The sequence below is a fragment of the Trypanosoma cruzi genome, genomic scaffold (assembly GCF_000209065.1).
Source record: "Trypanosoma cruzi strain CL Brener 1047053516921 genomic scaffold, whole genome shotgun sequence".
NCBI classification, from domain to species: Eukaryota; Euglenozoa; class Kinetoplastea; order Trypanosomatida; family Trypanosomatidae; genus Trypanosoma; species Trypanosoma cruzi.
This window is the reverse complement of record NW_001849557.1, coordinates 319,949-341,709: the sequence shown is the minus strand read 5'-3', so window position 1 is coordinate 341,709 and position 21,761 is coordinate 319,949. Positions and strand designations below refer to the sequence as shown.

Genomic DNA, 21,761 nt, shown 5'->3' with positions numbered 1-21,761 from the left:
GCGGGGCGGGCGTGTGGTGTGCATCATACATTATAATCTCCCCCTTTTTCCCTTGGCGTAGCAAATCTGTCTGCTGTGCACGACGGGGGGGAAACGAAAAAAGAAAAAACTAATAATAAAGAAAAGCGAGTGAGAGAGAGAGAGAGAGAGAGAGAGAGAGAGAGAGAGAAACAGCAATAAGGATAACCACCACCACCACCACCACCAGAAAAAAAAAAAAAAGGGAACAGAGGACAAACAGGGAGAGTCACGGGGGGACGGGTGGCAGCGCGCACAGAAGAACGGTGCATTTGCCATTTGAAATTATACAATACAGAAGGGAGAGATTGAAAAAGAAAAAGAAGAAAAGGAAGGAAAAGGAAAGGAAGGAAGTATATTACCCTCACGCACAAACATACATATAAATACATACATACATTACACCCGTGCGTAAGGATAGGGAATAGCGGCAGCCGCAGTTTGGGCACGCTGAGGAATTGTATAATTAGAAACGCAAAATTCATAGGCCGACGGAAAGAGGGGTGAAGCGTGCTTGTCACAATTTGTATTTCTAAGCCCTTTTGTTCAATTCCCTGCCTGAATCATTAAACGGACACGGCTGTAGGAAAAATACCGTTGCACCAATTAAATAGGGAGCGAGAAGGAGAGAAAATAAGAAAAGAAAGGAAAAAAAAAGCACTTGCTTATATATAGAGCGCAAGACAGGAAAGGGGGAAAAAAAAAAAAAAGAGAAACCGAGTATCAGGGGAACAGATGAGTACACTCAGTTCATTGACAGCACCGCTCCTCCTTCGCCAGAGATGCAGGGAAAATGCGAATGCGGTGAGTGACGATAGGGAAAGGGATGACAAGTCTGCTTCCATCGTTCTTTACTCGTTTCCCGAGGACTTTATAAGCTGTATGTGTGGCAACGCCCCGCAATCGTGTGGATTTGACCGAATATCAAGGGTAGGGAATTCATTAATGGACACACAGGCAAGCGACATTGCGTCTTCTCCGCTTCGTCTCCCACATGAATGGACGTTCGCATCTTCTCCTTTTCCAGACACTGCGATGGGTTGGCATGCCGTTAGAACGAATCGTCTTGACTATGTTTTGCAGATGTGGAGCCAAATGACTGCACATCTTCTCTCTCCCAGCATGAATAAAGGAATGGGTGTCAGTTTTTTTCCAGCACGACTTCCAAATTGTATTGTGCCTTATTTGAATGACCACAGCTGCAACAGCACTTATCATGAGGTGCGTGCACACATTCCGATTCACCTTGTTCATTCGCCTTTTCTGGACGATGGCAGTGTTGGAAAGAATGTAGAGGATCTTGATACACTGATGAAGTTTTCAACCTCTCGCCTTATGTATTCACGGCGACTTCGCTCGCTTATTCACGATGGAGCCATGAGTTTTATGTCGGTTTCCGTGCGTTGTGTTCCGACTTTAACCCGTGATGAACTCCTGCAAGCCGAAAGCACCGGCACATTTGTTGGAGACGGCGGTAAAGATGAAGACACGTTGGACTGCACCTGCAGCTGCAGAACGATGAATTTTAAACCTATTCATCATCTTCTGCTGCCACCATGTACTGCATTAGAACCGCCCACACCCATTGTGCTTACCCTGAGGATTGAAAACTATGACAAGCCTCTTGAAGTTGACAAGGAGGATGAAAGCAAAACATCCACAGGAGACGGTGTAAGAGGAGAAGACGTTAAACTTTCAATCCATGCGGTTGTGCGTGTCACACGTACCCGTGCCGGTGATGCGCTGCGTTGGAAGCCAGAGATGTTGGCGTTTGAGTCTCTGACATCTCTCTTTCCTATGCGGTTTGCTGTCTTGGGTGCAAGTGCCATAGAGGTGGGCGAGATTGGTGTGGATGGCCGTGTCCCCGCCTGGGTTCAACGCACTGGTTTGGAGGTGTTTAGGGCGTGGCAGCAGCTGCGGGACACTTGGGACCGATTACCGCCATCACCAAAGCCCCTCCCACCTCGAATTTTAACCGCAACGCCATCCGGCAGTGTGAAGACACAACATGATCCCTACGGCGTGCTGACGCAGAGCCCAACCTCTCACGAGTCTCACACTATGGGGAGTCGGAACCCTGAGAGCATGGAGGAGGGGGAAGAAAATCGTAGCGTGAGTGGGGATCTTGAATGCAATGGCAGCAATCTTTTTCTGCATAAAATGGACAGAGTTCTTGACCCCTTGACGGACTCGCCAGAAACGACTGGTATGGAGGTGGCAGGGACGTCAGTGGTAGGGGAGGAGGAGGAGGGAGAAGAAGAATTAGTCATGGATGAGACAAAGCACGCTATTTTGTCGCTTGCGCAAGATCTTTCAGAATGTAGACGACGGGGCACAGAGACGCTGCGGGCAGTTCAGTGCCAGTTATTTTCTCTTTTGGCTCCGCTTGCCTCCGAGAAGCAGATAACATCATGTCGCAGGAAAAATCGGGGAGCCAAATACGGGAATGAGAAGGAAACAGGAGCTTTGAATTTTCTCTGTTTATTTTTTGGAACAATTGCGGATGCCGAGAACGAGGATGAAATACTGCAGCAAGCCATAACAACATTGTCAAATCGTTGCCATGGCCCCAATAACACCTACACCACGTTTGACGAGTGCGTCAAGGACGCGGCAGAGATGATCCAAGAACTGGAAGGCCGCTTGCGTGCCGAGCCATTCGTGGTTGTGAGCGTGCGTCAGCATCATAGCAAGAACAGTATAAATGGAGGTGTAGCCGCAAAAAATGGGCGGAAACGAAAGGACGGCGTCTCCCTCTTCGCAGCCGCAGCGAAATGCCTGGCTATGGAAAATAACAGGCCCTCCGGAGCGGCGTGTAAAAAATCATTTGGTAAGAGCAACGGGGAAAGCGGTGACGCCGTCACTGTCTTGCGATTTTCCTCGTCAGCCATTGTAGGGGCACGTCAGGCCATAGGGGACACGCTAGAGAAGTTGCGGATGGCGGTCGCATGGGGGCGTCAACGGGTGATGGACATAAACTTCATCTGCCAACTATGTCAAGAGGTCATTGCCCCCTGTGTGGAGGCCCACACAGCCCTCGCGAAGGCGGAGCAGAAGGAGCGCGCACAGTTGCAGACGGATTACCTGCTGTGCTTGGCGATCGCCCGGGAGGCAATTAGCGCAGTACACAATGCGACCGGCAGGGAGGAGGAAAAGGTGGTGATAGTGGGAGAGGAAAAAACGGAAGAGGGGGAAGAAAAGAAAAAGACGCTCGCGGATGCAGCTGGGGTGCGAGCTTTAAACGGTGCGACTAGGACATGTAATGAGGATACTCCCGGGGTGGTAACTGCTGGGTTTGAAAAACAGGATGAGGAGGTGAAAACGGGACGGAATGAATGCACGGATGGGTTGAAACGGACATCGGCGACGGACGCAGCACGTCCCGCCAGCTTTGCTGACCCGTCCGTAGCGATAGCGGCAACAACAAAGAAAAGACGCAAAAACGGTGCCACATCGAATCCTAACCCGCGCCCACAATTGACGGGTTTGCGGGTGCCGGCACCAGTGGTTAATACGCCGCTGAAGAAACGCAAAAATGACGGCAATAACGGCGTCAAGAAATCTTTTTTTTCTCCAAAGGAGGCGGCAATACAGATGGGGGTTTTGAACCTGGCCTTTTCCGTTTTCCTTTTTTTATGCGTGTTAGGCGCGATGGCCTTTTTTTTTCCATGAAAAGTAATCTCGCTTTTTTTTTTTTTTGTTTTCTTTTTATTTTGCCGTTTTTTCTTTCTGTTTTTTTTTTTTTTTTTTGCTGCGTCTGTATGGGCTACAAGTCGTTTTACATGTGATTTTTTTTTTCCTTTTTTTTTTTTTTGTTTGTGTGTGTGTTGGGGAGGGGGGGAAGGAGGGGTGGCGTGACGATGTGCGCTGAGAGGAGGGGCATCAAACGGGCTGCGCGCAGCTGCGGGTGTGGTTGGCAGTGAGCCGGTGCGACTGCGTGCGTGCGTGGGTGTGGGTGCATATGTGGGCGTGTGGAGACAAGACTTCCAGCAGGCAGCGGAAGAAAAGGAAAAGGGAAGGGAGGAAAAAAAGAAAACAAGTGGAATCCAAACCCACCCACCCGCGCACGCACAAGTCAACAGAAGGAAAAAAAAAAAAATAGTAATGATCAGTGGAGACGTTATAATACCAACAACAACAATATTAAAATTAATAATGAATGAATGAAGGAAGGCAACAAACTAACAAGTAACCAAAGAAAGAACGATTACTTGTGGAGGGAATGAAGTGGGGGAAGGAGGAGGAACAAAAACAACAACAAAAATCAAGAATAAATAACTGTTGTGCAGTCTGCGTGCTTGGAAGAGACGAACGGCGGTGAGTGGCCGGAAATGCGATGTTCTTGACATGCGGTAAAGGGAAGAAACGGCTGGGAAAAGGGAAGGAAGGAAAGAAACGAAAAAAAAAAAAAAAAAAAATTAATTAATTGGTCTTGATGGACGGGGCGGAGGAGGGGGACGGGGGAAAAGACATGTGTGCTTTTGTGTGTTTGTGTGTGGTTTCCAAGTATATGTGTTTTTTTCTTTTTCTTTCCTTCTGTTTATTCTACCTTTACCGCACACAATCACACACACGCTTTTTTCGTTTTTTTTTTTTCTCCTCTTTTTTTTTTTTTTTTTTGAAATTATTCTTGGGATTACGTGTGTTTTTGTGTGTGTGTGTGTGTGCACTGAAGCTGTATTGTGTGAATATCTTCACCGTGTTTTTTTTTTTTTTTTTGTTGTTTGATTTTCTGTGCACGGATGTACGTGTCCGGGCAGTTGAGTGGGATATGTGTGCGCCGGCAGCCGGTGGCATGCACTTAAGACTCATAGGGGGATGTGTGGTTTGTGCGCGTGTGTGTGGCGGGTTTGCCCAGTCAACACGAGAGAGAAAGAGAGAAAGAGACATATGGACGTACTTCTATTTATTTTTATGTCTTGAATGTATATATTGCGTATATATTTATTTATATGGCGTGGTTTTAATTGGGATGGGAATTGTCATGTATACATGAATGTATAAAAATAAATAAATATAACCATAATGTGTGTGTTTGCGTGATTTTTTTTTTCTCATCGTTTTTTTTTTTTTGTTTTTTTCTTCTTTCTTTTATCATGTGCACTCCCTCCTACTTCTCCCCTAATCGTTAAACCTTCTTTTCCCCCTCCCTCCCTGTTGTTCATTTTTTGCTTTTATTTACCACCGCCATTATTCTCGTCCACCATCTCTGCGTTCCCCCATCTTTTTTTCTCTTTTTTTTTTTGTGTGTGTGTGTTTGCGGGGACTTCTCAGTGCGTCTTTTATTTTTTCCTTTTTTTTTTTTTTTTCTTTCATTTCTCCCCCCCCCCCTTTTTTTTTTTTGCCCGTCGGTCCCTCGTTGGTTGCCTGCCAAACCCAAAAGGAAAAAAAAAAAAAAAAAAAAAACAACCAAAACCCCCCCCCCCCCCCCCCCAAAAAAAAAAAAACCCCCCCAAAAAAAGGGGGAAGGAGGCGAGTGGTTTGCTGCTCCCCCCTCTTCACTTTTTTTTCTCTCCATTTATGTGCCGGTGTGGCCGAGGAGAAAAAACAACAACAACAAAAAAAGAACGAAAAAAAAAAAAAAAAAAAAAGGCGGGGGCGATGGGGAGAAAAGGTGGGAAAAAAAGAAAAAAGGAAAAAAATCGAATGGGCGGTGATTGTTTTCCTTTTTTTCTCCTTCTTCCGGTGGTGGCCAATGGAGTCTGTTGCGAAGATCCCTTTCCCCTCCCCTCCCGTCCCCTCTCTTCTTTTTTTTTTTTTTTTTTTTTGTAATTAAATCCCCAATGAAACTCATATGTATTTGCAGATGCTCTTTTTTTTTTTTTTTTTTCTTCTTTCTTTCTGCTTTCTTTATTATATATATCCCTATTCATACATGTATGCATTTTTATATGGCTGTGTGTGCATGTTGTGGATATATGATCTTTTTTTTTGTGTGTGTGTTTGTGTGTGTGTGTCTGGATGAGAAACGGTGAGATGTCTACATCTTTTTTTTTTTTCTTTCTTTTTTTTTTTTTTTTCTTCTTCTGTCCCTCTTTTCTTTTCTTTTCTTTTCTTCTCTTACATTTGGCAATGGCCATTTGCTGCATTTTATTGTTAAATATCTGTTTGTTTTCCCCCCTCCATCATCCCCTCCCCTCTTTCTCTCATGCTTCCTTCCTTCCTTCCTCTTTATATCTTTCTTTCATCTCTTTATTTTTGTCTTCCACCCCCTCCCTTTTTTTTTTTTTTTATTTTTTTGGTCCTTTCTTCTTCTTTTTTATACATACACACATATAATATACATTTATACATGTGTGTGTATACTTGCAAGTAACATACATGCTTGCGTGCATGCGTCTTTTTTTTTTATTTTTTATTTTTATTTGCCTTTTCTTCTTTTTTTTTTTTTTGTGTGTGTGTGTGTGTGCGTGTATGTGTGTTTGTGTGTTCACGATGTATAATCCGCCTGCCCACATACCCTCATGCGTATATATACACACATCTATACATACACACATATATACATATATATATATATATGCGTATGTATGCATTTACTTGGACACGGAAAGGGAGAAAAATAAAAAACAGACAGTCAGACAGACCGAAGTTACACATGTAATGTGACTCACATGTACACTTGACGTGACATGATGTTTCATGTGCCCTGTAAGTAAATAACAGCGGAAAATGTACTTGTGTGTGTGTGTGTGGAATGAACACCGATGCCAAGCCTTATATATTTATATTTATATTTATATTTATATACATATATATATATATGCGTATTGTATAAAGACGAATGAAAGGCAAAGAAAAAGTAAAAACAAAAAAAAAAAAAAAGGAGCACGAGAGATGCAAAATTGGCTCTCGAATACGGAGAGTGCCGATATAACATGCACCACGAAGAGAGGAAAGAAGGAGGAGGAGGAGGAGGAGGGGTGGGGTGGGAGAGACAAAAGGAGCAGAGGATAAACAAGAGGTGATGCAGCCCTTTTTCCAATAAAAAAAAAAGGAAGGGAAAAAAAAAAAAAAGAAGCAAACAACAAGTTTTTTATTTATTTATTTATTTCTGTGTGTCTGTCGATGTGTGTTTCTCTGTCATGTCTCATTTCTCGCACCGGCGCTCACCATCTCCACCGTCCCCCTTCCGACGGTGTTTGTGTTTGTGCTTCATTTCTCGCCTTGCCTGCAGTTGCCGACCTTCCACACATCTCTTTCCTTTTTTTTTTTTTTTTTTTGCCTCTCGCTCTCTTTTTCTTCCTGAACCAAACAACAACAAAAAGAGAAAACAAAAAGGGGAGGAGGGACACGCCTGTCTGTGGCTGGGCGGTGCCACATTCTTACATCCACCCGCAGTATCCTTCGCGGCCTGCCTCTATTTCTCCGGGCCGAAGTGACGCACGCACCAACGCACATAGAAACATGTACACGACAAAAAGGAAAATATCACACGAGTCGAGGCCCGCAAGTCCCTACACGACGACGAGGACCACCACCAACAGCAACAGCAACAAGGACAACAAAATTGGGGACGAACTGCTGCCGCTGCACGGCGATCCCTGTCTTCGGAGTGCGGGTGGAGCCGGGGTGGCTGCGGCTACCGGTGACGCTGACGGCCACTTGCAAAAAGCGGGGAAGAAACTACTCAACCCGATAAACACACCAGCCGCCGGCGTTAAACCCGACCCTGGCACGAGGGCAGTGAACCCAAAGAAGGTGTCAAATACGGCATTTTCCGCCCTCCCCCTCTTCGCACACTGTTCTTCTCCGACGGGGGCTAACGGGCAGGGATTTCCTGCCGCTGCTGCTTCTGCGGGGTGGAGAGGGGCTGGCGAATCCACTAAGAAGGGGAAAAACGACATTTTTCATGCCCCGGTTCGCTATGTGCGGCCCACACCAAAAGAGAGACGCGAGCGAATCTACGCGTACTACGCGGCGAAAAAACTTATACGGGAGGCGGAGGCCAACTCTACACCGTCGCCCTCCGAATTTCCCACGCCTTTTTCTTCTCATGAGGCAAATACTCGTGTGGCTGCTCCCGATGGAACGCCAAGCGCGTCTGACACCGGCGCAAGGGATTACATAAACGAACATGTGGAGCCTCAGAAGGACGGCGAGAATGAAGTTTCGGAACCTTTGCGCAAAGAAAATTTACCTCACTCGGACTCTGTAAATGCTGAGGAGAGGTTACTCGAGCAGCTTCGCTACTTAGTTGATCGGTACGAGAAACTCTACAACAGGGAAACGTTTGATTGTAGCAAACGAGTCTTCCCAGTGCCTGCTCTCTCGCAACTGGTACACACGGAGGACAGTGAAGAGCAGCAACAGCAGCAGGGGCAGCAGCAAGGGAAGGAGGGGAGACCTGACTCTCCGACAGAAGAATATGCGTTCCGGAGCAAGGAATCATCAATGGCACCTGGATGTGACGATTGGGGGCGACGTTTTGAACTGACGCTCTCTGCTCCGCATTGGCAGGGACTTTCGGGATTGGATGAGTCTTTTCCTTTATATGAGACGGACCCCTCAATTATCCACCAAAGCAACGGCGAACATGTTGGCGACGCGCTGCGTGATACGCTCGCTTTTGAGCAGGAACGCCGCACACAAGGGGTACGGCGGCACCTCATGAAGGCACTGTTGAGTTTTGATTTGGTCTCACAGCAATCGAGAAGAGGGAGGGATGATGGCCGCACATCGACATGTAGAACGGCCGGCTTTCAAAATTACCCCTTTGAAGATTTGACAGGTGTCTGTGAGACTCTTCTTGATACGCCTGTGGACGCGGCGCCACACAGCCATGTGAGACAGTTGTTAAAATGGCTCGCAGAGGAGCCCACTGTGCAGAAATGCGCCGAGGCTACCGGACGCTTGGTGACATATGTTCTTATGCGCTCCCTCCCTGTGGAGCTGTACGAAGGGGATCCGGAAGATTACCGTACATTACGTCAACGCAGTCGGAAGGCGGAAGCTATGTCTTGCTCAAAAACACGAGAAGCGTGTTCGGTTGGCGATTGGAGGAAAAGAGATTCACCCACACAATTGACCCAAACAGCACCACAATTAACGGAATTGCGTCATGTGACCGAAGTGAAGTCGGATAATAATAAGACATTGACGGCATTTAATGAGGAGACAAAAGTGGACAATCGCTACTTCCTTCATCAGGATTCCATGTCGCTCACACAGGCGCTGCAAAGCGTGGCTCTCCAGAAGGGCATCTGGCTTTCCTCCACTGTTCCGATGATGCAGCGTCCGCCTCTTCATGCTTGTGGGCTTCCGCTGCGAGTCGCGCGTGGCATCGCATTATGGCAACGTCCTCCCAGTGGCTCCAAGGACTCCACGTTACAAGGCAGCCAGGGCTTGATGAATGGAAATGCCAATACCGTCGAGACTTTTAAAAGCGGTAAAAATTCGCGAGTAAATTCACCTGAGGAGGCGGATGATTGGCGCCCCAAGACCCTCGCACCACTCCTCATTATTGCCTTTGGTGGTTACGGCGTTGCTCCGTTTAGTACCTGCGGGTCGCCACTGTCAACACCCAAGGGAATGACAGGAGAAGTGGATTTTTCTTTTGCATCGGAACAACAACATGCTTCTGATGGCGCGAATAACACAATCCTCTCCGCCATGAATAACTTTATGCATCCGGAACCTGCGCTGCTACCACTTCAGTCTGTTATGCGGGTCATTTACGGCAGTGTGCGCTTAAACCGATTGATAAGTATGGATGAAATTGCGGATGTCTTTCCACCTGTCATTTTGGAACTATTGATGGACGTTGTTAAGAGTTTTAGGGATATTTTTCAGAGTATCTTAAACATGTCATTTGAACCGGCATCTTCTCGTTCTTTCTTTCTTCATACGTACCGTGAGACACTGCTGAGCTGGGCCACCATTGTTGTTTGTGAGGGCCGCTATGGGGCACGCCGCGGAACGGGCCGTCTGGGGACCTTTAAAGGTGCCGTGGACAAGTGGTGTCATGCCAGGCAAATTTACGGAGGAACAACTGAGAAGATTGCATTTTCTGGACTTGTTGAGAGGACGCTTCCAAGCATGACGCAATGGGAGTATGACGAGCAGCTTTTTATCCACACAATAGACACGCTTCGCTCGGTAGTTATTGAAACCATAGGACGTGTTAAAGGCGAATTGTATTTTTTCATGACGGGAGTTGATAGTCGCAAAGCCGTTCTTGAGCAGCACCGTGAACGATTACGTCGGTTTCGTGCGCGAGAGCAGGCAATAATAGCGGAGGCTGAGGAGCGTTTGCAGGCAAGTTTACCTGGTGGGAATGTGGGCGTAACGAGGCCGACAAGCGCCGTTCAGTCCATGAGTCAGGGGGAGGGGGATAGGCCGCAGTCACCGTCGCGAATTCACTCGCCCTACAGAGCTGGGCGATCTTCCAGTCGTAGCTGCAGCCGTCACGAACAAAGTCGTCATTTTCCTTTTCGTCGGCGTCCAGATAACTGCAAGAGATCCTTTTTTTCTAACGCGGGTAATGATTCATGTCAGCGCACCGGAGAATTTTCCTCTCGGCTGCCATCTAATTTGATGCCCCGGCAACCAGGTTCCAAGTTGCATGCGGGGAAGCGACATATGCATGAAGACGGTGCCGTTGCAGAGAATACTTTTTCTTCATTACAGTCAACATTGAAGCACTCACCGGAATGGGGGGATAATACCGCACTGGAAAGCCAATTTATTGATGGCAGCGCTGGTCCTCCGCTTTCGTTGAGGAAGGAATTAGTTCCGTTGAAGAGTTTTTCCCTTTCTTCTACCATTTCCGCTTTATTCAAAAAGTCGACCGCGTCATGCAAGGCGTCACAGGGACAACGGCAACCGTCGCCGGGGTCATTTTTATTTCGCACAGTGTCTTCAGGTACGCAATCAATTCGATCCATGGGACGACAGAATGTATCGGAACTTGCTGAAAAATTGACAGTACGCAATGTACGACGGGAACTTGTCTCTTTAAAAATCCGGACTCGACAATCGACGGTTGTGGCACGCGAATCGGTGGAAGGAGAAGCTCTTTGTTCTCAATTGTCTCCGCAAACGAAGATGGCATCCACGCAAGCTACAGGAAACTGTGGCTTGTCTGATACTTGTAAATATGGCTTGGTTTCCGCCGCTGGAGGTTTTGGTATGACCGTGACGACCCCGTCATCTTTTTTTCGGTCCTCTTTGACGGCACCTAACCCACTCGATGGGACACGGTCAAAGCCCACATCGGACGAAACAACACTTGCCAGTGTTGTTGGTGCGAAGCAGGCGGCGTCCGTGGCACGAATACGAAGAACCTGCGAAAACACAGCCCAGTTTTACCTGCACTTCAATAACATGATAAATGCTGATGGAAGTGGTCGTTGCACCGGTGCGGAGAGTCAGTGGTACGCCACGGGGAGTATGGGGTTCTACGAGCGCCGTGCGGTTGCGACCATTAAGCGTTCGCGTCAGGTTGCTGGGTTTGACCTGCACCACCTTTCTCCCATTACGGCATTGGAGAGGTGTGTGCAGTGGCCGTCTTCCAGAGGCGCTCCGAGTCACACCGGCCGACAAGAGGAGGGGGAGGAGGAGGAACAACGAGAAGAAAAGGGAGGAGGAGGAGGAGGAGGAGGACAGCCGTCACCGTTGGCACAAACTTTGCGAGCAAAAGCGTGCCAAAAAAAAGGGTGGTGGACCCTCAAACCAAAGGAGTTGCATTTGGGGGAGAAAATGGTGCCATGGACGTTGTAGCGCAGCGCTGGCGTCCTTTTTTTTTTTTTTTTTTCCCTTTTTTCTTTTTTTTTTCTGTTATGTTTGTCTGTGTGTGTTTTGTTTATTTATTTATTTTTTCTTCTTGTTTGTTTTTCAGCGGAGTTTAAAGCCACCGTCTCAAAACACCATCCATGCATTTTCCCTCTCTTCTCTCTTCCTGCACGACTGCCACCGTCTTCGGTGGGCGAAATTTCGCTGGCAACGAGAAATGAAGGTGCACTGCGGTCGTGCTATTTTTTTTTTTTTTTTTCCTTCTCTGCAGGATCTGGCGTGCAGGGGGGAATGTCCCGCGAAGGAAACAACAACAAGAAGAAAAGAAAAAAATCAGAAAGAAGACGGGACCGGAAAGGCAGGAGACAAAATGAAGAAAGAAAAAAGTAATAAAAAAAAAGAAAAAAAAAAAAAAACGAAAACAACAACAACAACCAAAAACAAGACGACTGCATGAAGATGGGCAACCATTTTTTGACTTTTTTTTTTTTTTCTCCTTCCTCTTCTTTCTATTTTGTGCTTGCTGGATTTTTTATTTTCTTTGTTACGACATGTATATAAATATATAAATAAATATAAATACAAATATATACGTATATGTGTTTTTTTGTGTTTTTTTTTTTTCTTTCTTTCTTGTTTGCTTTACCTTCAATGTACATCTGCGCCCTATTTACACAGGGACGTTGAGAGGCAACAGTTTGGTACCCGCTTTTGGATGCATATTTACATTCATGTAAATAAACTTTTATATGTGGGTACATATGTATATTTAAATCTTTTTCTCACTCTCGCCTTCTTTATCCATACCTATATACAGATATATGGCCGTATGTTTATGCATACGTATATTGATGGATAGTGGTATATATATATATATATATAAATATATATATTTTTTTCCTTGTGTTTTTTTCTTTTGCCTTTCTTTGGAATTATTGCTATTCTTAATATTTTAGATTTTGTTGTTGTTGTTGTTGTTTTGTGACTGTTTAAACTTTGTTTTGTTTGGTGTGCATTTGTTTCTTTGCGTTGCTTTTTTGACTGTTGGGGGGTGGAGTGGAGTGGGGGGGGGCCGCAGGACAGACGCCAGGAAAAAAGGAGGGGGAAAAAGGGAAAATAGCGATCAGAATTGGAGACGGTTAAACACACACACACACAAAAGGAGGGGGAAACGCGTGGTAAAAACTCTTTTTTTTTTTTTTTTTGCTTTCTTGTGGCTCCTTTGGCTGAGCGCACAGAGGATTCGTGTGCACGAGTCGAGAAGGAGGAGGGGGAGAAGGCAGCGCAGCCGGGATTAGTGACGGGGAGGGCGAGCAGCGTTGAAAATGCCGTCGTCCTCGCAGATGAGGAAGGAGGAGGCGGAGCTCCGCAAGATAGCCAAGCAGTCGCGGCTTTCCCGCAAGGAGGCGGCGGCGAGAGAACGCCGACAAGAAAAGCGCATGAAGAACGCAACGGGGCCCACCACCAACACCACCCACACCAGACGGAGGGGCGCCATTATTTTGCCTTCTGAAGTGGAGGAGATGCGACAGCGGATGCTCACGGATGCCCCTTCTGCAACGTCGGGACGCGTGAAGCGCGGCAGCGTGAACGTGGGCGGGGATAAAAAAAAGGGAGTGAAGCGGCAACGCCCTTCTTCCGCCTCTCCAGCATCAACGGCATCGTCGAAGCACCCCCGTTTACAAGAACCACCGTATGGCATTGAGGTGCACTACAAGAAGAAGCAAATTCTTGTGGATGTGAAACTGCACCATGTTCCCCCGGTACATGTGGATGTTAGCGAGACGACGGATGAGATGCTTGTTGTCGACACGAGTAAGCACACAAAGAAGTACCGACTGGAGCTTCCTATACCGGAAGGAATGCGCATTAACTCCAATCAGGCGGAATACGAGTTTGATGTTAAAAATGGCGTACTAAATTGTGTGCTGCCCATCAAGGGCGAAATTCCTAAGTCGCTGAATGCAGAAAGGGAGAAGATACTGGACAATATACGCAGGCAGAAGGCTCTGCGCTTTCGTATCAGCGAAGACGGAGAGCTGAAGGTACGTAGTCGAAGGGCCCTACTAGCAAAGAGCGAAAGGGCACAGGCGGCTCTAATGGAGGAGGAAAGGAAGAAAAAGACGCAGGCTCAACAGGAAGTTGTTGACGCCGAGGCTGGTGAATATGAGGATAAAAATAAGGAGGAGACAGCGGCAGCAACCGACTCCAGTAAAAGGGAAGCGCAGGGAACAAAGACGCAGCCGAAAAGGAAGAAGAATAATGCAACCGAGGAGGAAGAGCCGCCCAAGAAGCGCAGCAAGAAGGAGATCTCCTTAACTCCTCACACCGGGGTGGAACGGACGCACGATTCCCACAAGGGCGGATGCGACACAAGTGACCAGCCGGAACGGCAAACCCCACGACCGAATACAAAGAAGGCCGCTGGTAGCAGCGTATTTGACGAGGAGCACAAGAAGGCGTTGGAAATTGCCAAGTCTGCCGAAAGGGCTGCGCATATGACACTGCGGGAGAGAATAGCACACGCCAAGTTGTTACAGAGAAAGATGCAGGAGCGTCTTTTGGTCCGCAGCTCCCGCCGCAAATTGCGGTCAGAGAGGACGCAGGAGTCCCTTTCCCGTATTCTAGAAGAGCAGAAGCGCCAACTCTTAGCACGAGCCGAGTTGAATGCCTCGATAGCAGCGTCGGAAAAGAAGACAGCAGCGGGCCGAAAGGAGAACAGAAAGACCGTCACTTTTGCAGCCGGGACGAAAGAAGCAGGGGAATAAACGAAGGAGTCAACAGTTGGAGGTGACTGCAGGGCGAGCGACAGTTCGTTAATTCCGGTGAAGCGGGCAACACCATTGATTTTACAATGTTGTATGCAAGTGTGTGTCTGTTTGTTTCTGTCTTTGGCCTTTAAAATACAATTTGCTTTTGCCTAAAATAAAAATAAAAGTAACGTGCACTAAGAGAGAGAAGAGGGAGAGGGAGAGACCGTGTGCACACGTTCCCGTTTAATGGAATAATTATTTTAGAGACAATCAGAGTGGTGACCAAAAAAAGAGAATCGGAGAGGGACGGATGAGCGATGCACGGGCGCCCAGTGGACCGGGGATGAGGAAAACAGCAGGAAAAGAAAAAAAAAAAAAAACAAAGTCAAAGAGAAGAGAGAGAGACTTTTATCAGTTGTTGTTTTTTTTTTTTTTTACGTCCTCACTTGGGTGATCACTGTGTGCCGTGGAACCATTCCATCAATCCTCCGAGTGTGCGCTCTGCGGATATTCTTGGAGGGTATTTGTTTCTGTTTTTCTGTTTGAGCCTGACGTGAGAAAATATTTGTTTTATTAGGTTAGACTACCGAATGATTTTTGACCTTTTCTTTTATTTTTGGATTTGCTCTTTTTTTTTTCTCTTGTCTATTGATCATAGTGGCTATGCGGAGGACGAGGCGGCTTCTGTCCACTGGCACCACCGAGGTGTCTGCAGGGGCGGAGGAGACCACGACTCGCGGCGGGGGAATTCCTTTGGTCCACCCATGGGCGCCGTCCGATGCCGTCACCGCATTGCCGGAAGGGGGCAACAGGGACGATATGGACACGGCGCCACCGGTAAAGCGGCTAAAACTACCGGATAAAGTGCTGACACGCCTCGGAAAGACACCGTCCGCATCCGGTAGGGGGAACGTTGAGGAGGACAGTGCGGCAGAAGGTGTCGCTGAGGTAATTCGCTTGAAAAAGCTGGCTGCGGCAAAACATCACGCGTCAGCGTCGGATATTGAGGCAGGTGATGATTTGAGAGCGCTGGTTTCGGTGCGCCGAATTCCTCGACCGCAACCTCGACAAGGCGAGGGTCAGCAGCGAAGGGGAGAATTGAATCCACCAGCCGAGCATTTTGCCAATAGCAATGATGAATTTATTCGCTTTGCCGCTACAGGAGGGGCTGAAGACAGTGACTCTTCTTCTCTAATCTCATCTTGGTCGGATGAAAAATTACAGGATGATGACGGCAATGCGGATGCGCGTGCGGAAAAGCAAAGGAGGGTGATCGATCGACACTTTGCCGGCTATGAGAGCGAAAACATTGAATCTCTTTCAGAAGAGGAAGAGGAAGAGGAAGAGGAGGAAGAAACCAGCGGGAGTGAGAGCTCTGAAAATGATGATGGAGGTGAAGATGATAAGGATAATAATATTCCGCCCAAGAACGAAGGAGACCGAGCTGGATTTGGTCTTCTTGAACGCCGGCGTCAGCAGCAAAGGGAACAACAAGCGCAAAAAGGGAAAATGGGGGCGGTCAGGGATGAGGGTGGAGTGGATGCTGCGACCAACCACAATAGTGACCGCCGTTACCGCTACACTTCGATGTTCTTTGAGATGCACATTGCCCGAGAGGCCATGCGTCCGTGCCACCACACACTTATGTGTCTGAGCGGGCCCGTCACTGTTCAGGGCCCTTGTGGCATCATTGGGTTTGGTATTGGTGAAGTTGCCGTTGGTGGTTTCTTTCTCGGAAAGAAACAAATTAATCTTTACAGTGAAGCCGATAGGGTTGTTTTGACGCCTGTGCAACGCCTAAAAAGCAAGAATGCGGGTTTGGAGTCTCTTCCGGTGCCAGTGCCATTCTCTTTCAAGGCAAAAAACGACCCGGTCACTGTCGTTCCTCCGACGATACGAGAAAGTTATGAGGATGCGGCGGACGATAATGACGTGGAGATTTTTGGCGCTATTGATTGGGTTTGGGTGGAGACAACCATTAGGTCTTGGCGGGGACGATTTGCGAACAAGATGCCAAGCATTGTGCTAGTTGTGCAGCCATATGAACCTTACGGTCTGCCCCCAACGCGCCGGCATCGTCTTAAAGGGAAGGGGAAGAAATTAAACGACGCTTTTATGGACGTTCCACGCTTTGTTGCACGTGGAAATGATGTTGGTATTGATGCGGTCTTGTTACCGGAGGTAATTCCTGCCATTGTGAAGCAAGCCACCGGCGTGGTGGTTGTGTTGGGTTCACAGAACATCGGCAAGTCGACTCTTGCGCGGTTTATTACAAATGCCCTATTTTCACAGCATGGTGTCTGCTACTGGCTCGATTTGGATCTCGGACAGCCGGAGTTTTCTCCCCCTGGGGTATTTTCTCTCTACTGCGTTAAACAACCTCTTCTTCGCCCACGTGACACAAAGAAGGTTAAACTTGTGAAGGGGTTTTTCCTCGGCGGCTCACGTCCGCGTTGCCCAGTAGCGACAGCGATCGCCATTGAGCAGCTTTGTGCCATCGTTGGGCCACTGCAGCGACGGTTTCCTGTCGTGGTGAACACACACGGTTGGGTGCTTAGCACGGGACGGCGCATGACGGTGGAGGCGATACGCCGCCTACAACCCAAGCACATTGTTCACTTGGTGAAGGAAGGGGAGACACGCTGGGCGCGCGACAGCGAGTTGCTCATGTGTCCTACCAAAGGCCTCAATTCGGAGGTTCTGCACAAAAGGTTTTTTGTGCGCCGTGCCGAGTTGGAAAACACGAAAAGGAAAGTGAACGACGTCATTGGGCGTCTCCCGTACCCGCATTCCGTCATGAATAGACCGGAGTATGCTACTACCGCTGAGTGGTCTGGGAGAGTGCATACGGTAAACGTAACGCGGAGCGAGGGATCACTGCAGCAGGGTATACAGCCTAAAGCCTCTGCTATTCGTAGTGCCATTTGGCAGCAGCATTTGGCGCCTATATTCTGCTATTACGAGACCTTGGATGAGAAGCGGCGGCAGAATGGTGGGAGCGAGTTGCAACTGACAGAAGCGGATGAGTCCACGACGTTGTTCAAGGGTCAACTGAGGCAGTTTGATTCGATTGTGCTTGCCGGCGTGGACGATGCCCGTGATATGACGGACGATATGGTGTGCGCGGCACTGGAGCACAGTGTTGTGGCGCTTTCGTTTTCCCTTGTCCCTTCTTCTCCACCTCTCGCGTGTGTTACCCAGCGGCAGGAGGCGTCAAATGGACCGTTGGGAAATTACCGTAGTTTAATGGACATGCCCAAAGGGTTCTCTTTCTCGTGCTTTGGATTCGTGGAGAGCACCGAGGCGGAGATGCGCGTTTCAAAGGAGGTGAAGATACGCCTGCCGTACCACCGCGACGTTGTGCGCGGCATGTTGTCAAAAGAAGACGACACGAAGATGATTCGAGTCTCCCTCGCGTGCACACTGGCCGCCTGCACCGATACCGCGGCGCTGGAGGCCTACTTTTACGGGGGCGATGAAGGGGGAAAGTGAGGGCGGCAAGAGAAGAGAGAAGAGGAAAAAGAAAAGGAAAAAAAAAAAAAAAAAATAAAAAAAAAAAAAAGGTAAATGAATGAAAGAGGGAGGACCAGGGGCACACAAAAAACACAAAACAACAGGGATTCCTTAAAAGTCTACTTTTTTTTTTCTTCTTTCGCGATTGGGAAGAAAAAAAAAAAAAAAAAAACGGAGTATGATACCGTTTCGATTAATAAAGGCTCATTGCGATAAACTCCCATACAAACAACCACAAGAAATACAACAGCGGCAAACCAATACGTATGTTTGTGGTGTGCCTTGTGTTTTTATTTGGATCTCTTAAGATCTTTTATTTTTTGCTTTTCTCCCCATCTATTCTTTTGTGTGCTGCGTCCACTGCAAGGAAGGGGAGGAAGTTAGGTGTTTTTTCTTTCTTCTTGTTCAGCATTAGAAGGTTTTTTTTTTTTTTTTGTCTGTGTGTGTGTGTGTGTGTTTTGCAGAACATTCCTGGCTTGTCGTAGCGACGGCATTTATTCTTTGCATGTCGGGTTTGTTTTTGCCGCAACTGCGGCTCCTTCGGCCACAGGGGTCAGTGACGCCGGTATTTTTAGTATTAATAATTTCTTTGGCTTTTTTGTCCTCTACGGCCCTGTCCTCTTCTTCTTCTCCCTCCTCCTCGTCCTCCTCCTCTGGTCCATCCTCGTCCCTGTCAACGGCCAGTGGTGATTCAGAGGAGGATCCCCGGGATGCGGTGAAAACGGCCACAGAGAGGGCAGCATTACCCGTGAAGGAACATCCCGAGCTGCAACGGGAGAATGAAATTTCCGCGGTGTCCGAGAAGTTAACTCAGTCGAAAAAAGACACGTTAGGAATAAAGGAGGCTGACCGGAGTGTGGTTGAGCCATCCGATTCGCTTGCGCTCGCCCATGTGATGGAGGAGACAAAAGAGAAGAATCCCCTGCAGGCGTCGGAGGAAAAAAGGCATGAGAAACGCAGAAATGATGCGATGAGGGAATTCGCGTTGGTTGTACAACAGGAGGGCGATGGTGTTATGCCAATCGTTAATGACGTGGATACGCTCACACCTTCAGTTTCTGCCGCGGAGTATAGTATAAATGACCGTGACGTTGATGAAACGAACCATCATATGAATCGTGATAATGCGGTTGACGCGGCAGCCGAATTTGGTATTGAGGAAATTTATTCGAAAGAATTCCCTACAACCGAAACCGAGACGGAAGGGGCGGATGCGTACTCGTTTGTACCAAGCCAATTATCGAATGTGGAGCTGTCGGAGCTTTACCAAAACTTTGTGCGTTCCATCTACAACGGCAACCTTTCGTCTACTTTTGAGCTTATTAGGGAGGGAACCTTGCATGGTCACGGTCGTCTGCATTGGTTACTGGGTGTATTACACGCGAATGGAATTGGGGTTCCGCAATCGGATGCCAAGGCGGTCTTGCATTACACCTTTGCAGCGTTGGAGAACGTATTTGAGGCTCACATGGCTCTTGGGCGGCGGTATACAGATGGACTGGGCGTCGCGAAGAGTTGCCAGGACGCCTTGGAGCACTACCGCGAGGCCGCTGACGTCGTCGTTACGAATTATGAGGGCATGCCTAATCCCACAGAACGGTTTTCCAAGCAATTCAGCGCGGACGCATTAAAAAATGGCGGGCATTCTAATTCAAAGATGGTACAGATGCTGATGTTCCGAGCAGATGAGGGCTCCACGGACGCGATCATTTCCCTTGGCTACGCTTATTTTAAGGGAATTTATGGATTGCGTCGCAATTGGCATCAAGCACGCCTCTATTTCCTTGACGCCCTCGCAAAGGGTGATGTGGCGGCATACGGCGCATTGGGGAGACTGTACGCCACGGGCGACAGTACTGCACATCCGGCAATTGGGCGAGATCTTGCAACCGCCGCGACTTATTTTTCCCAAGGAGCAGAGAAAAAGGACGCCGTCTCACTTAACGGCATGGGATACCTGCACGCGATCGGTTTCTTTAGCGACGGGAACTCGTCAGCAGCGAAGGGGCGAAAACCGAATTTTGAGAAGGCGGCAAAGTTCTTTGCCGAGAGTGTTGACCGCGGAAGCGTGGAGGGAACGCACAACCTTGGGGTGCTGCTTCTGCACGGTCGCGGGGTGCCGTATGATCCAGCCGCCGCGATCAAGCAGTTTGGATTAGCAGCGATGCGAGGAAACGTTCTCTCCATTTGGCAACTCGCACGCCATGAGCAGAGAAAGGGAAACTGCGAACAGGCGATGCAATTATACAGTCGTGTGGCGGGGTTTGACTCTATTTTCGACCACACCAACGAAGTGCCGTACTTTGCACTCAGCGATGGATCGTCGTCGTCGTCGTCGTCGTCGTCGTCGCTGTATTCGTCATCGTTTGCTTCAAGTGCAGATAACATTTTCCCGCAGCTTTTAGAAATGCTTGCAATGGCAGAGACCGGGCATGCCGCGTCTCGGTACCAGGTCGCGCAACTGTTGGATAAATTGCCCATCATTGAAGAGACAGACGATGAACTTGAGGACGGCGTCTTTGCAAAGAGTGGCCGCCCTCCTGAGCGCGCCCTGCGTATGGAAAGTGGCGTCGTGTGGCTGCAGTGGTACCACAACTCCATGCGTCCCGTGCCCACTGGGGAAGCATCACTTATTCCACTTGCGGACGCACGACTTTTGTCGCAGAGAGAGGCGCTTAACATGTTGCGACTGCGAATGTACGGATTGTCCGCTCTTTCTGGCAGTGCGGAGGCCAACTTGCGACTAGGAGATTTCTATTACTACGGTGAGAGCCAACTTGTTGGCGTAAGCATGTCGCGGGCGTTGCTGCATTACGAGGCTGCTGCGGCGAAACAAGACCCCAAGGCATATTTTAATTTGGGATTTATGTACCAATTAGGGCTTGGCGTTTCTGGCAGGGACCAAGTCTCCAGCGTCTCCGATGCCCTTTACCGCATCATTACCAACACCTTACTAGAGGACGAGACAGAAGGAGGAGGCAAAAGTGGAAGTGAAGCCAATTTTAGCAGGACGACGAGTACGAAGAATGTCAAGGACGCTGTTCTTGCGGAGGAGATGCGGCTGTACTTGGCAAAGCGGTATTACGACCGTGCCATGGAGTTTGGCTCAGGCGGGAGCGGCTACGCTGTGAAGCTGGCGTTAATGACCCTCAACCTCCAGTGGTGGTGGCTGTACTTTTCGCACCAGCAGTTCGGCTTTTCCGGGATGCTGCGGTTACCGATGCCGATGGCGCGTGGTGGCGGTGGCGGTGACGGTGGCAGTGGTGCGGAAAATGAAACTGAAAAAGCGTCAGTGGCGCCGGAGCTTCATGAACAACAACAACAACAACAAAGACAAAGACAAAGACAGGAACATCAGGGGCCGAAGCAGCTGCTCTCTACCGGGTCAGGAACATTGCCTGATGTGGTGTCGCATGAGTGGCGGTGGGATGACTACACGTTTGCGGCCAGCGCAACAACTTTGTTTTTACTACTGCTACTACGCCACCATGTGGCGTGATTGTGCAGGTGAAGGGGAAAAATACGAAGTGAAAAGAAAAGAAACAAACAAACAAAAAAAAACGAAAGAAAGTGGAATGTCGGAGGAAAAAAAAAAAAAAAAGACAGGGATAGATAAAGAAAGAAGGAAAGGAATGTACAGATGAAATAAAAGGCTGATTTTCTGCTTATAATGTACATTCTCTTTTTTTTTTTTTTTTTCTTTTTTTCTACTCGTGTTCTGTTATTTCAATAACACGGGGTATG

At 48.2% G+C, this 21,761-nt stretch overlaps 5 protein-coding genes across 5 annotated transcripts, besides 48 other annotated features; all 5 read left to right on the top strand.

Annotated features, from left to right (window-relative positions):
• Positions 1-3,960: part of a sequence feature (heterozygous, Esmeraldo-like haplotype) that runs on past the window's edge.
• Positions 128-169: a microsatellite.
• Positions 186-207: a microsatellite.
• Positions 331-371: a sequence feature (T-rich).
• Positions 645-676: a sequence feature (T-rich).
• Tc00.1047053506401.290 (hypothetical protein, conserved) lies at positions 754-3,690 on the top strand (the record flags this gene model as incomplete). Its single annotated transcript, XM_816188.1, has 1 exon — positions 754-3,690. One exon carries the CDS (start codon positions 754-756, stop codon positions 3,688-3,690), a length of 2,937 nt encoding a protein of 978 aa, XP_821281.1.
• Positions 3,704-3,768: a sequence feature (A-rich).
• Positions 3,807-3,836: a microsatellite.
• Positions 3,961-6,077: a sequence feature (haploid, Esmeraldo-like haplotype).
• Positions 4,408-4,436: a microsatellite.
• Positions 4,595-4,638: a microsatellite.
• Positions 5,018-5,038: a sequence feature (AT_rich).
• Positions 5,062-5,111: a sequence feature (A-rich).
• Positions 5,299-5,331: a microsatellite.
• Positions 5,397-5,424: a microsatellite.
• Positions 5,561-5,609: a microsatellite.
• Positions 5,763-5,786: a microsatellite.
• Positions 5,831-5,870: a sequence feature (A-rich).
• Positions 5,951-5,975: a microsatellite.
• Positions 6,008-6,080: a sequence feature (A-rich).
• Positions 6,078-6,302: a sequence feature (areas merged during assembly that could not be assigned to a particular haplotype. This can correspond to areas where the two haplotypes were merged or to regions with more than two copies in the genome that were merged during assembly.).
• Positions 6,131-6,225: a sequence feature (GA-rich).
• Positions 6,236-6,279: a sequence feature (A-rich).
• Positions 6,303-6,887: a sequence feature (haploid, non-Esmeraldo-like haplotype).
• Positions 6,359-6,409: a sequence feature (A-rich).
• Positions 6,410-6,448: a microsatellite.
• Positions 6,488-6,550: a microsatellite.
• Positions 6,737-6,783: a microsatellite.
• Positions 6,812-6,843: a microsatellite.
• Positions 6,888-21,761: part of a sequence feature (heterozygous, Esmeraldo-like haplotype) that runs on past the window's edge.
• Positions 6,917-6,940: a microsatellite.
• Positions 7,005-7,038: a sequence feature (T-rich).
• Positions 7,051-7,072: a sequence feature (AT_rich).
• Tc00.1047053506401.280 (hypothetical protein, conserved) lies at positions 7,087-11,739 on the top strand (the record flags this gene model as incomplete). The annotated part of the gene is made up of 1 exon (XM_816187.1): positions 7,087-11,739. One exon carries the CDS (start codon positions 7,087-7,089, stop codon positions 11,737-11,739), a length of 4,653 nt encoding a protein of 1,550 aa, XP_821280.1.
• Positions 11,563-11,622: a sequence feature (CT-rich).
• Positions 11,756-11,854: a sequence feature (A-rich).
• Positions 12,125-12,167: a microsatellite.
• Positions 12,222-12,297: a sequence feature (A-rich).
• Positions 12,306-12,343: a sequence feature (AT_rich).
• Positions 12,354-12,395: a sequence feature (A-rich).
• Positions 12,614-12,644: a microsatellite.
• Positions 12,711-12,730: a microsatellite.
• On the top strand, positions 13,077-14,519 carry Tc00.1047053506401.250 (hypothetical protein, conserved; the record flags this gene model as incomplete). The annotated part of the gene is made up of 1 exon (XM_816186.1): positions 13,077-14,519. One exon carries the CDS (start codon positions 13,077-13,079, stop codon positions 14,517-14,519), a length of 1,443 nt encoding a protein of 480 aa, XP_821279.1.
• Positions 15,168-17,996, top strand: Tc00.1047053506401.240 (hypothetical protein, conserved; the record flags this gene model as incomplete). The annotated part of the gene is made up of 1 exon (XM_816185.1): positions 15,168-17,996. The coding sequence occupies one exon, from the start codon at positions 15,168-15,170 to the stop codon at positions 17,994-17,996; it is 2,829 nt and encodes a 942-aa protein (XP_821278.1).
• Positions 15,828-15,859: a repeat region.
• Positions 18,022-18,066: a microsatellite.
• Positions 18,523-21,516, top strand: Tc00.1047053506401.230 (hypothetical protein, conserved; the record flags this gene model as incomplete). The annotated part of the gene is made up of 1 exon (XM_816184.1): positions 18,523-21,516. The coding sequence occupies one exon, from the start codon at positions 18,523-18,525 to the stop codon at positions 21,514-21,516; it is 2,994 nt and encodes a 997-aa protein (XP_821277.1).
• Positions 18,634-18,671: a sequence feature (GA-rich).
• Positions 20,338-20,383: a microsatellite.
• Positions 21,251-21,283: a microsatellite.
• Positions 21,329-21,348: a microsatellite.
• Positions 21,533-21,650: a sequence feature (CT-rich).
• Positions 21,695-21,724: a microsatellite.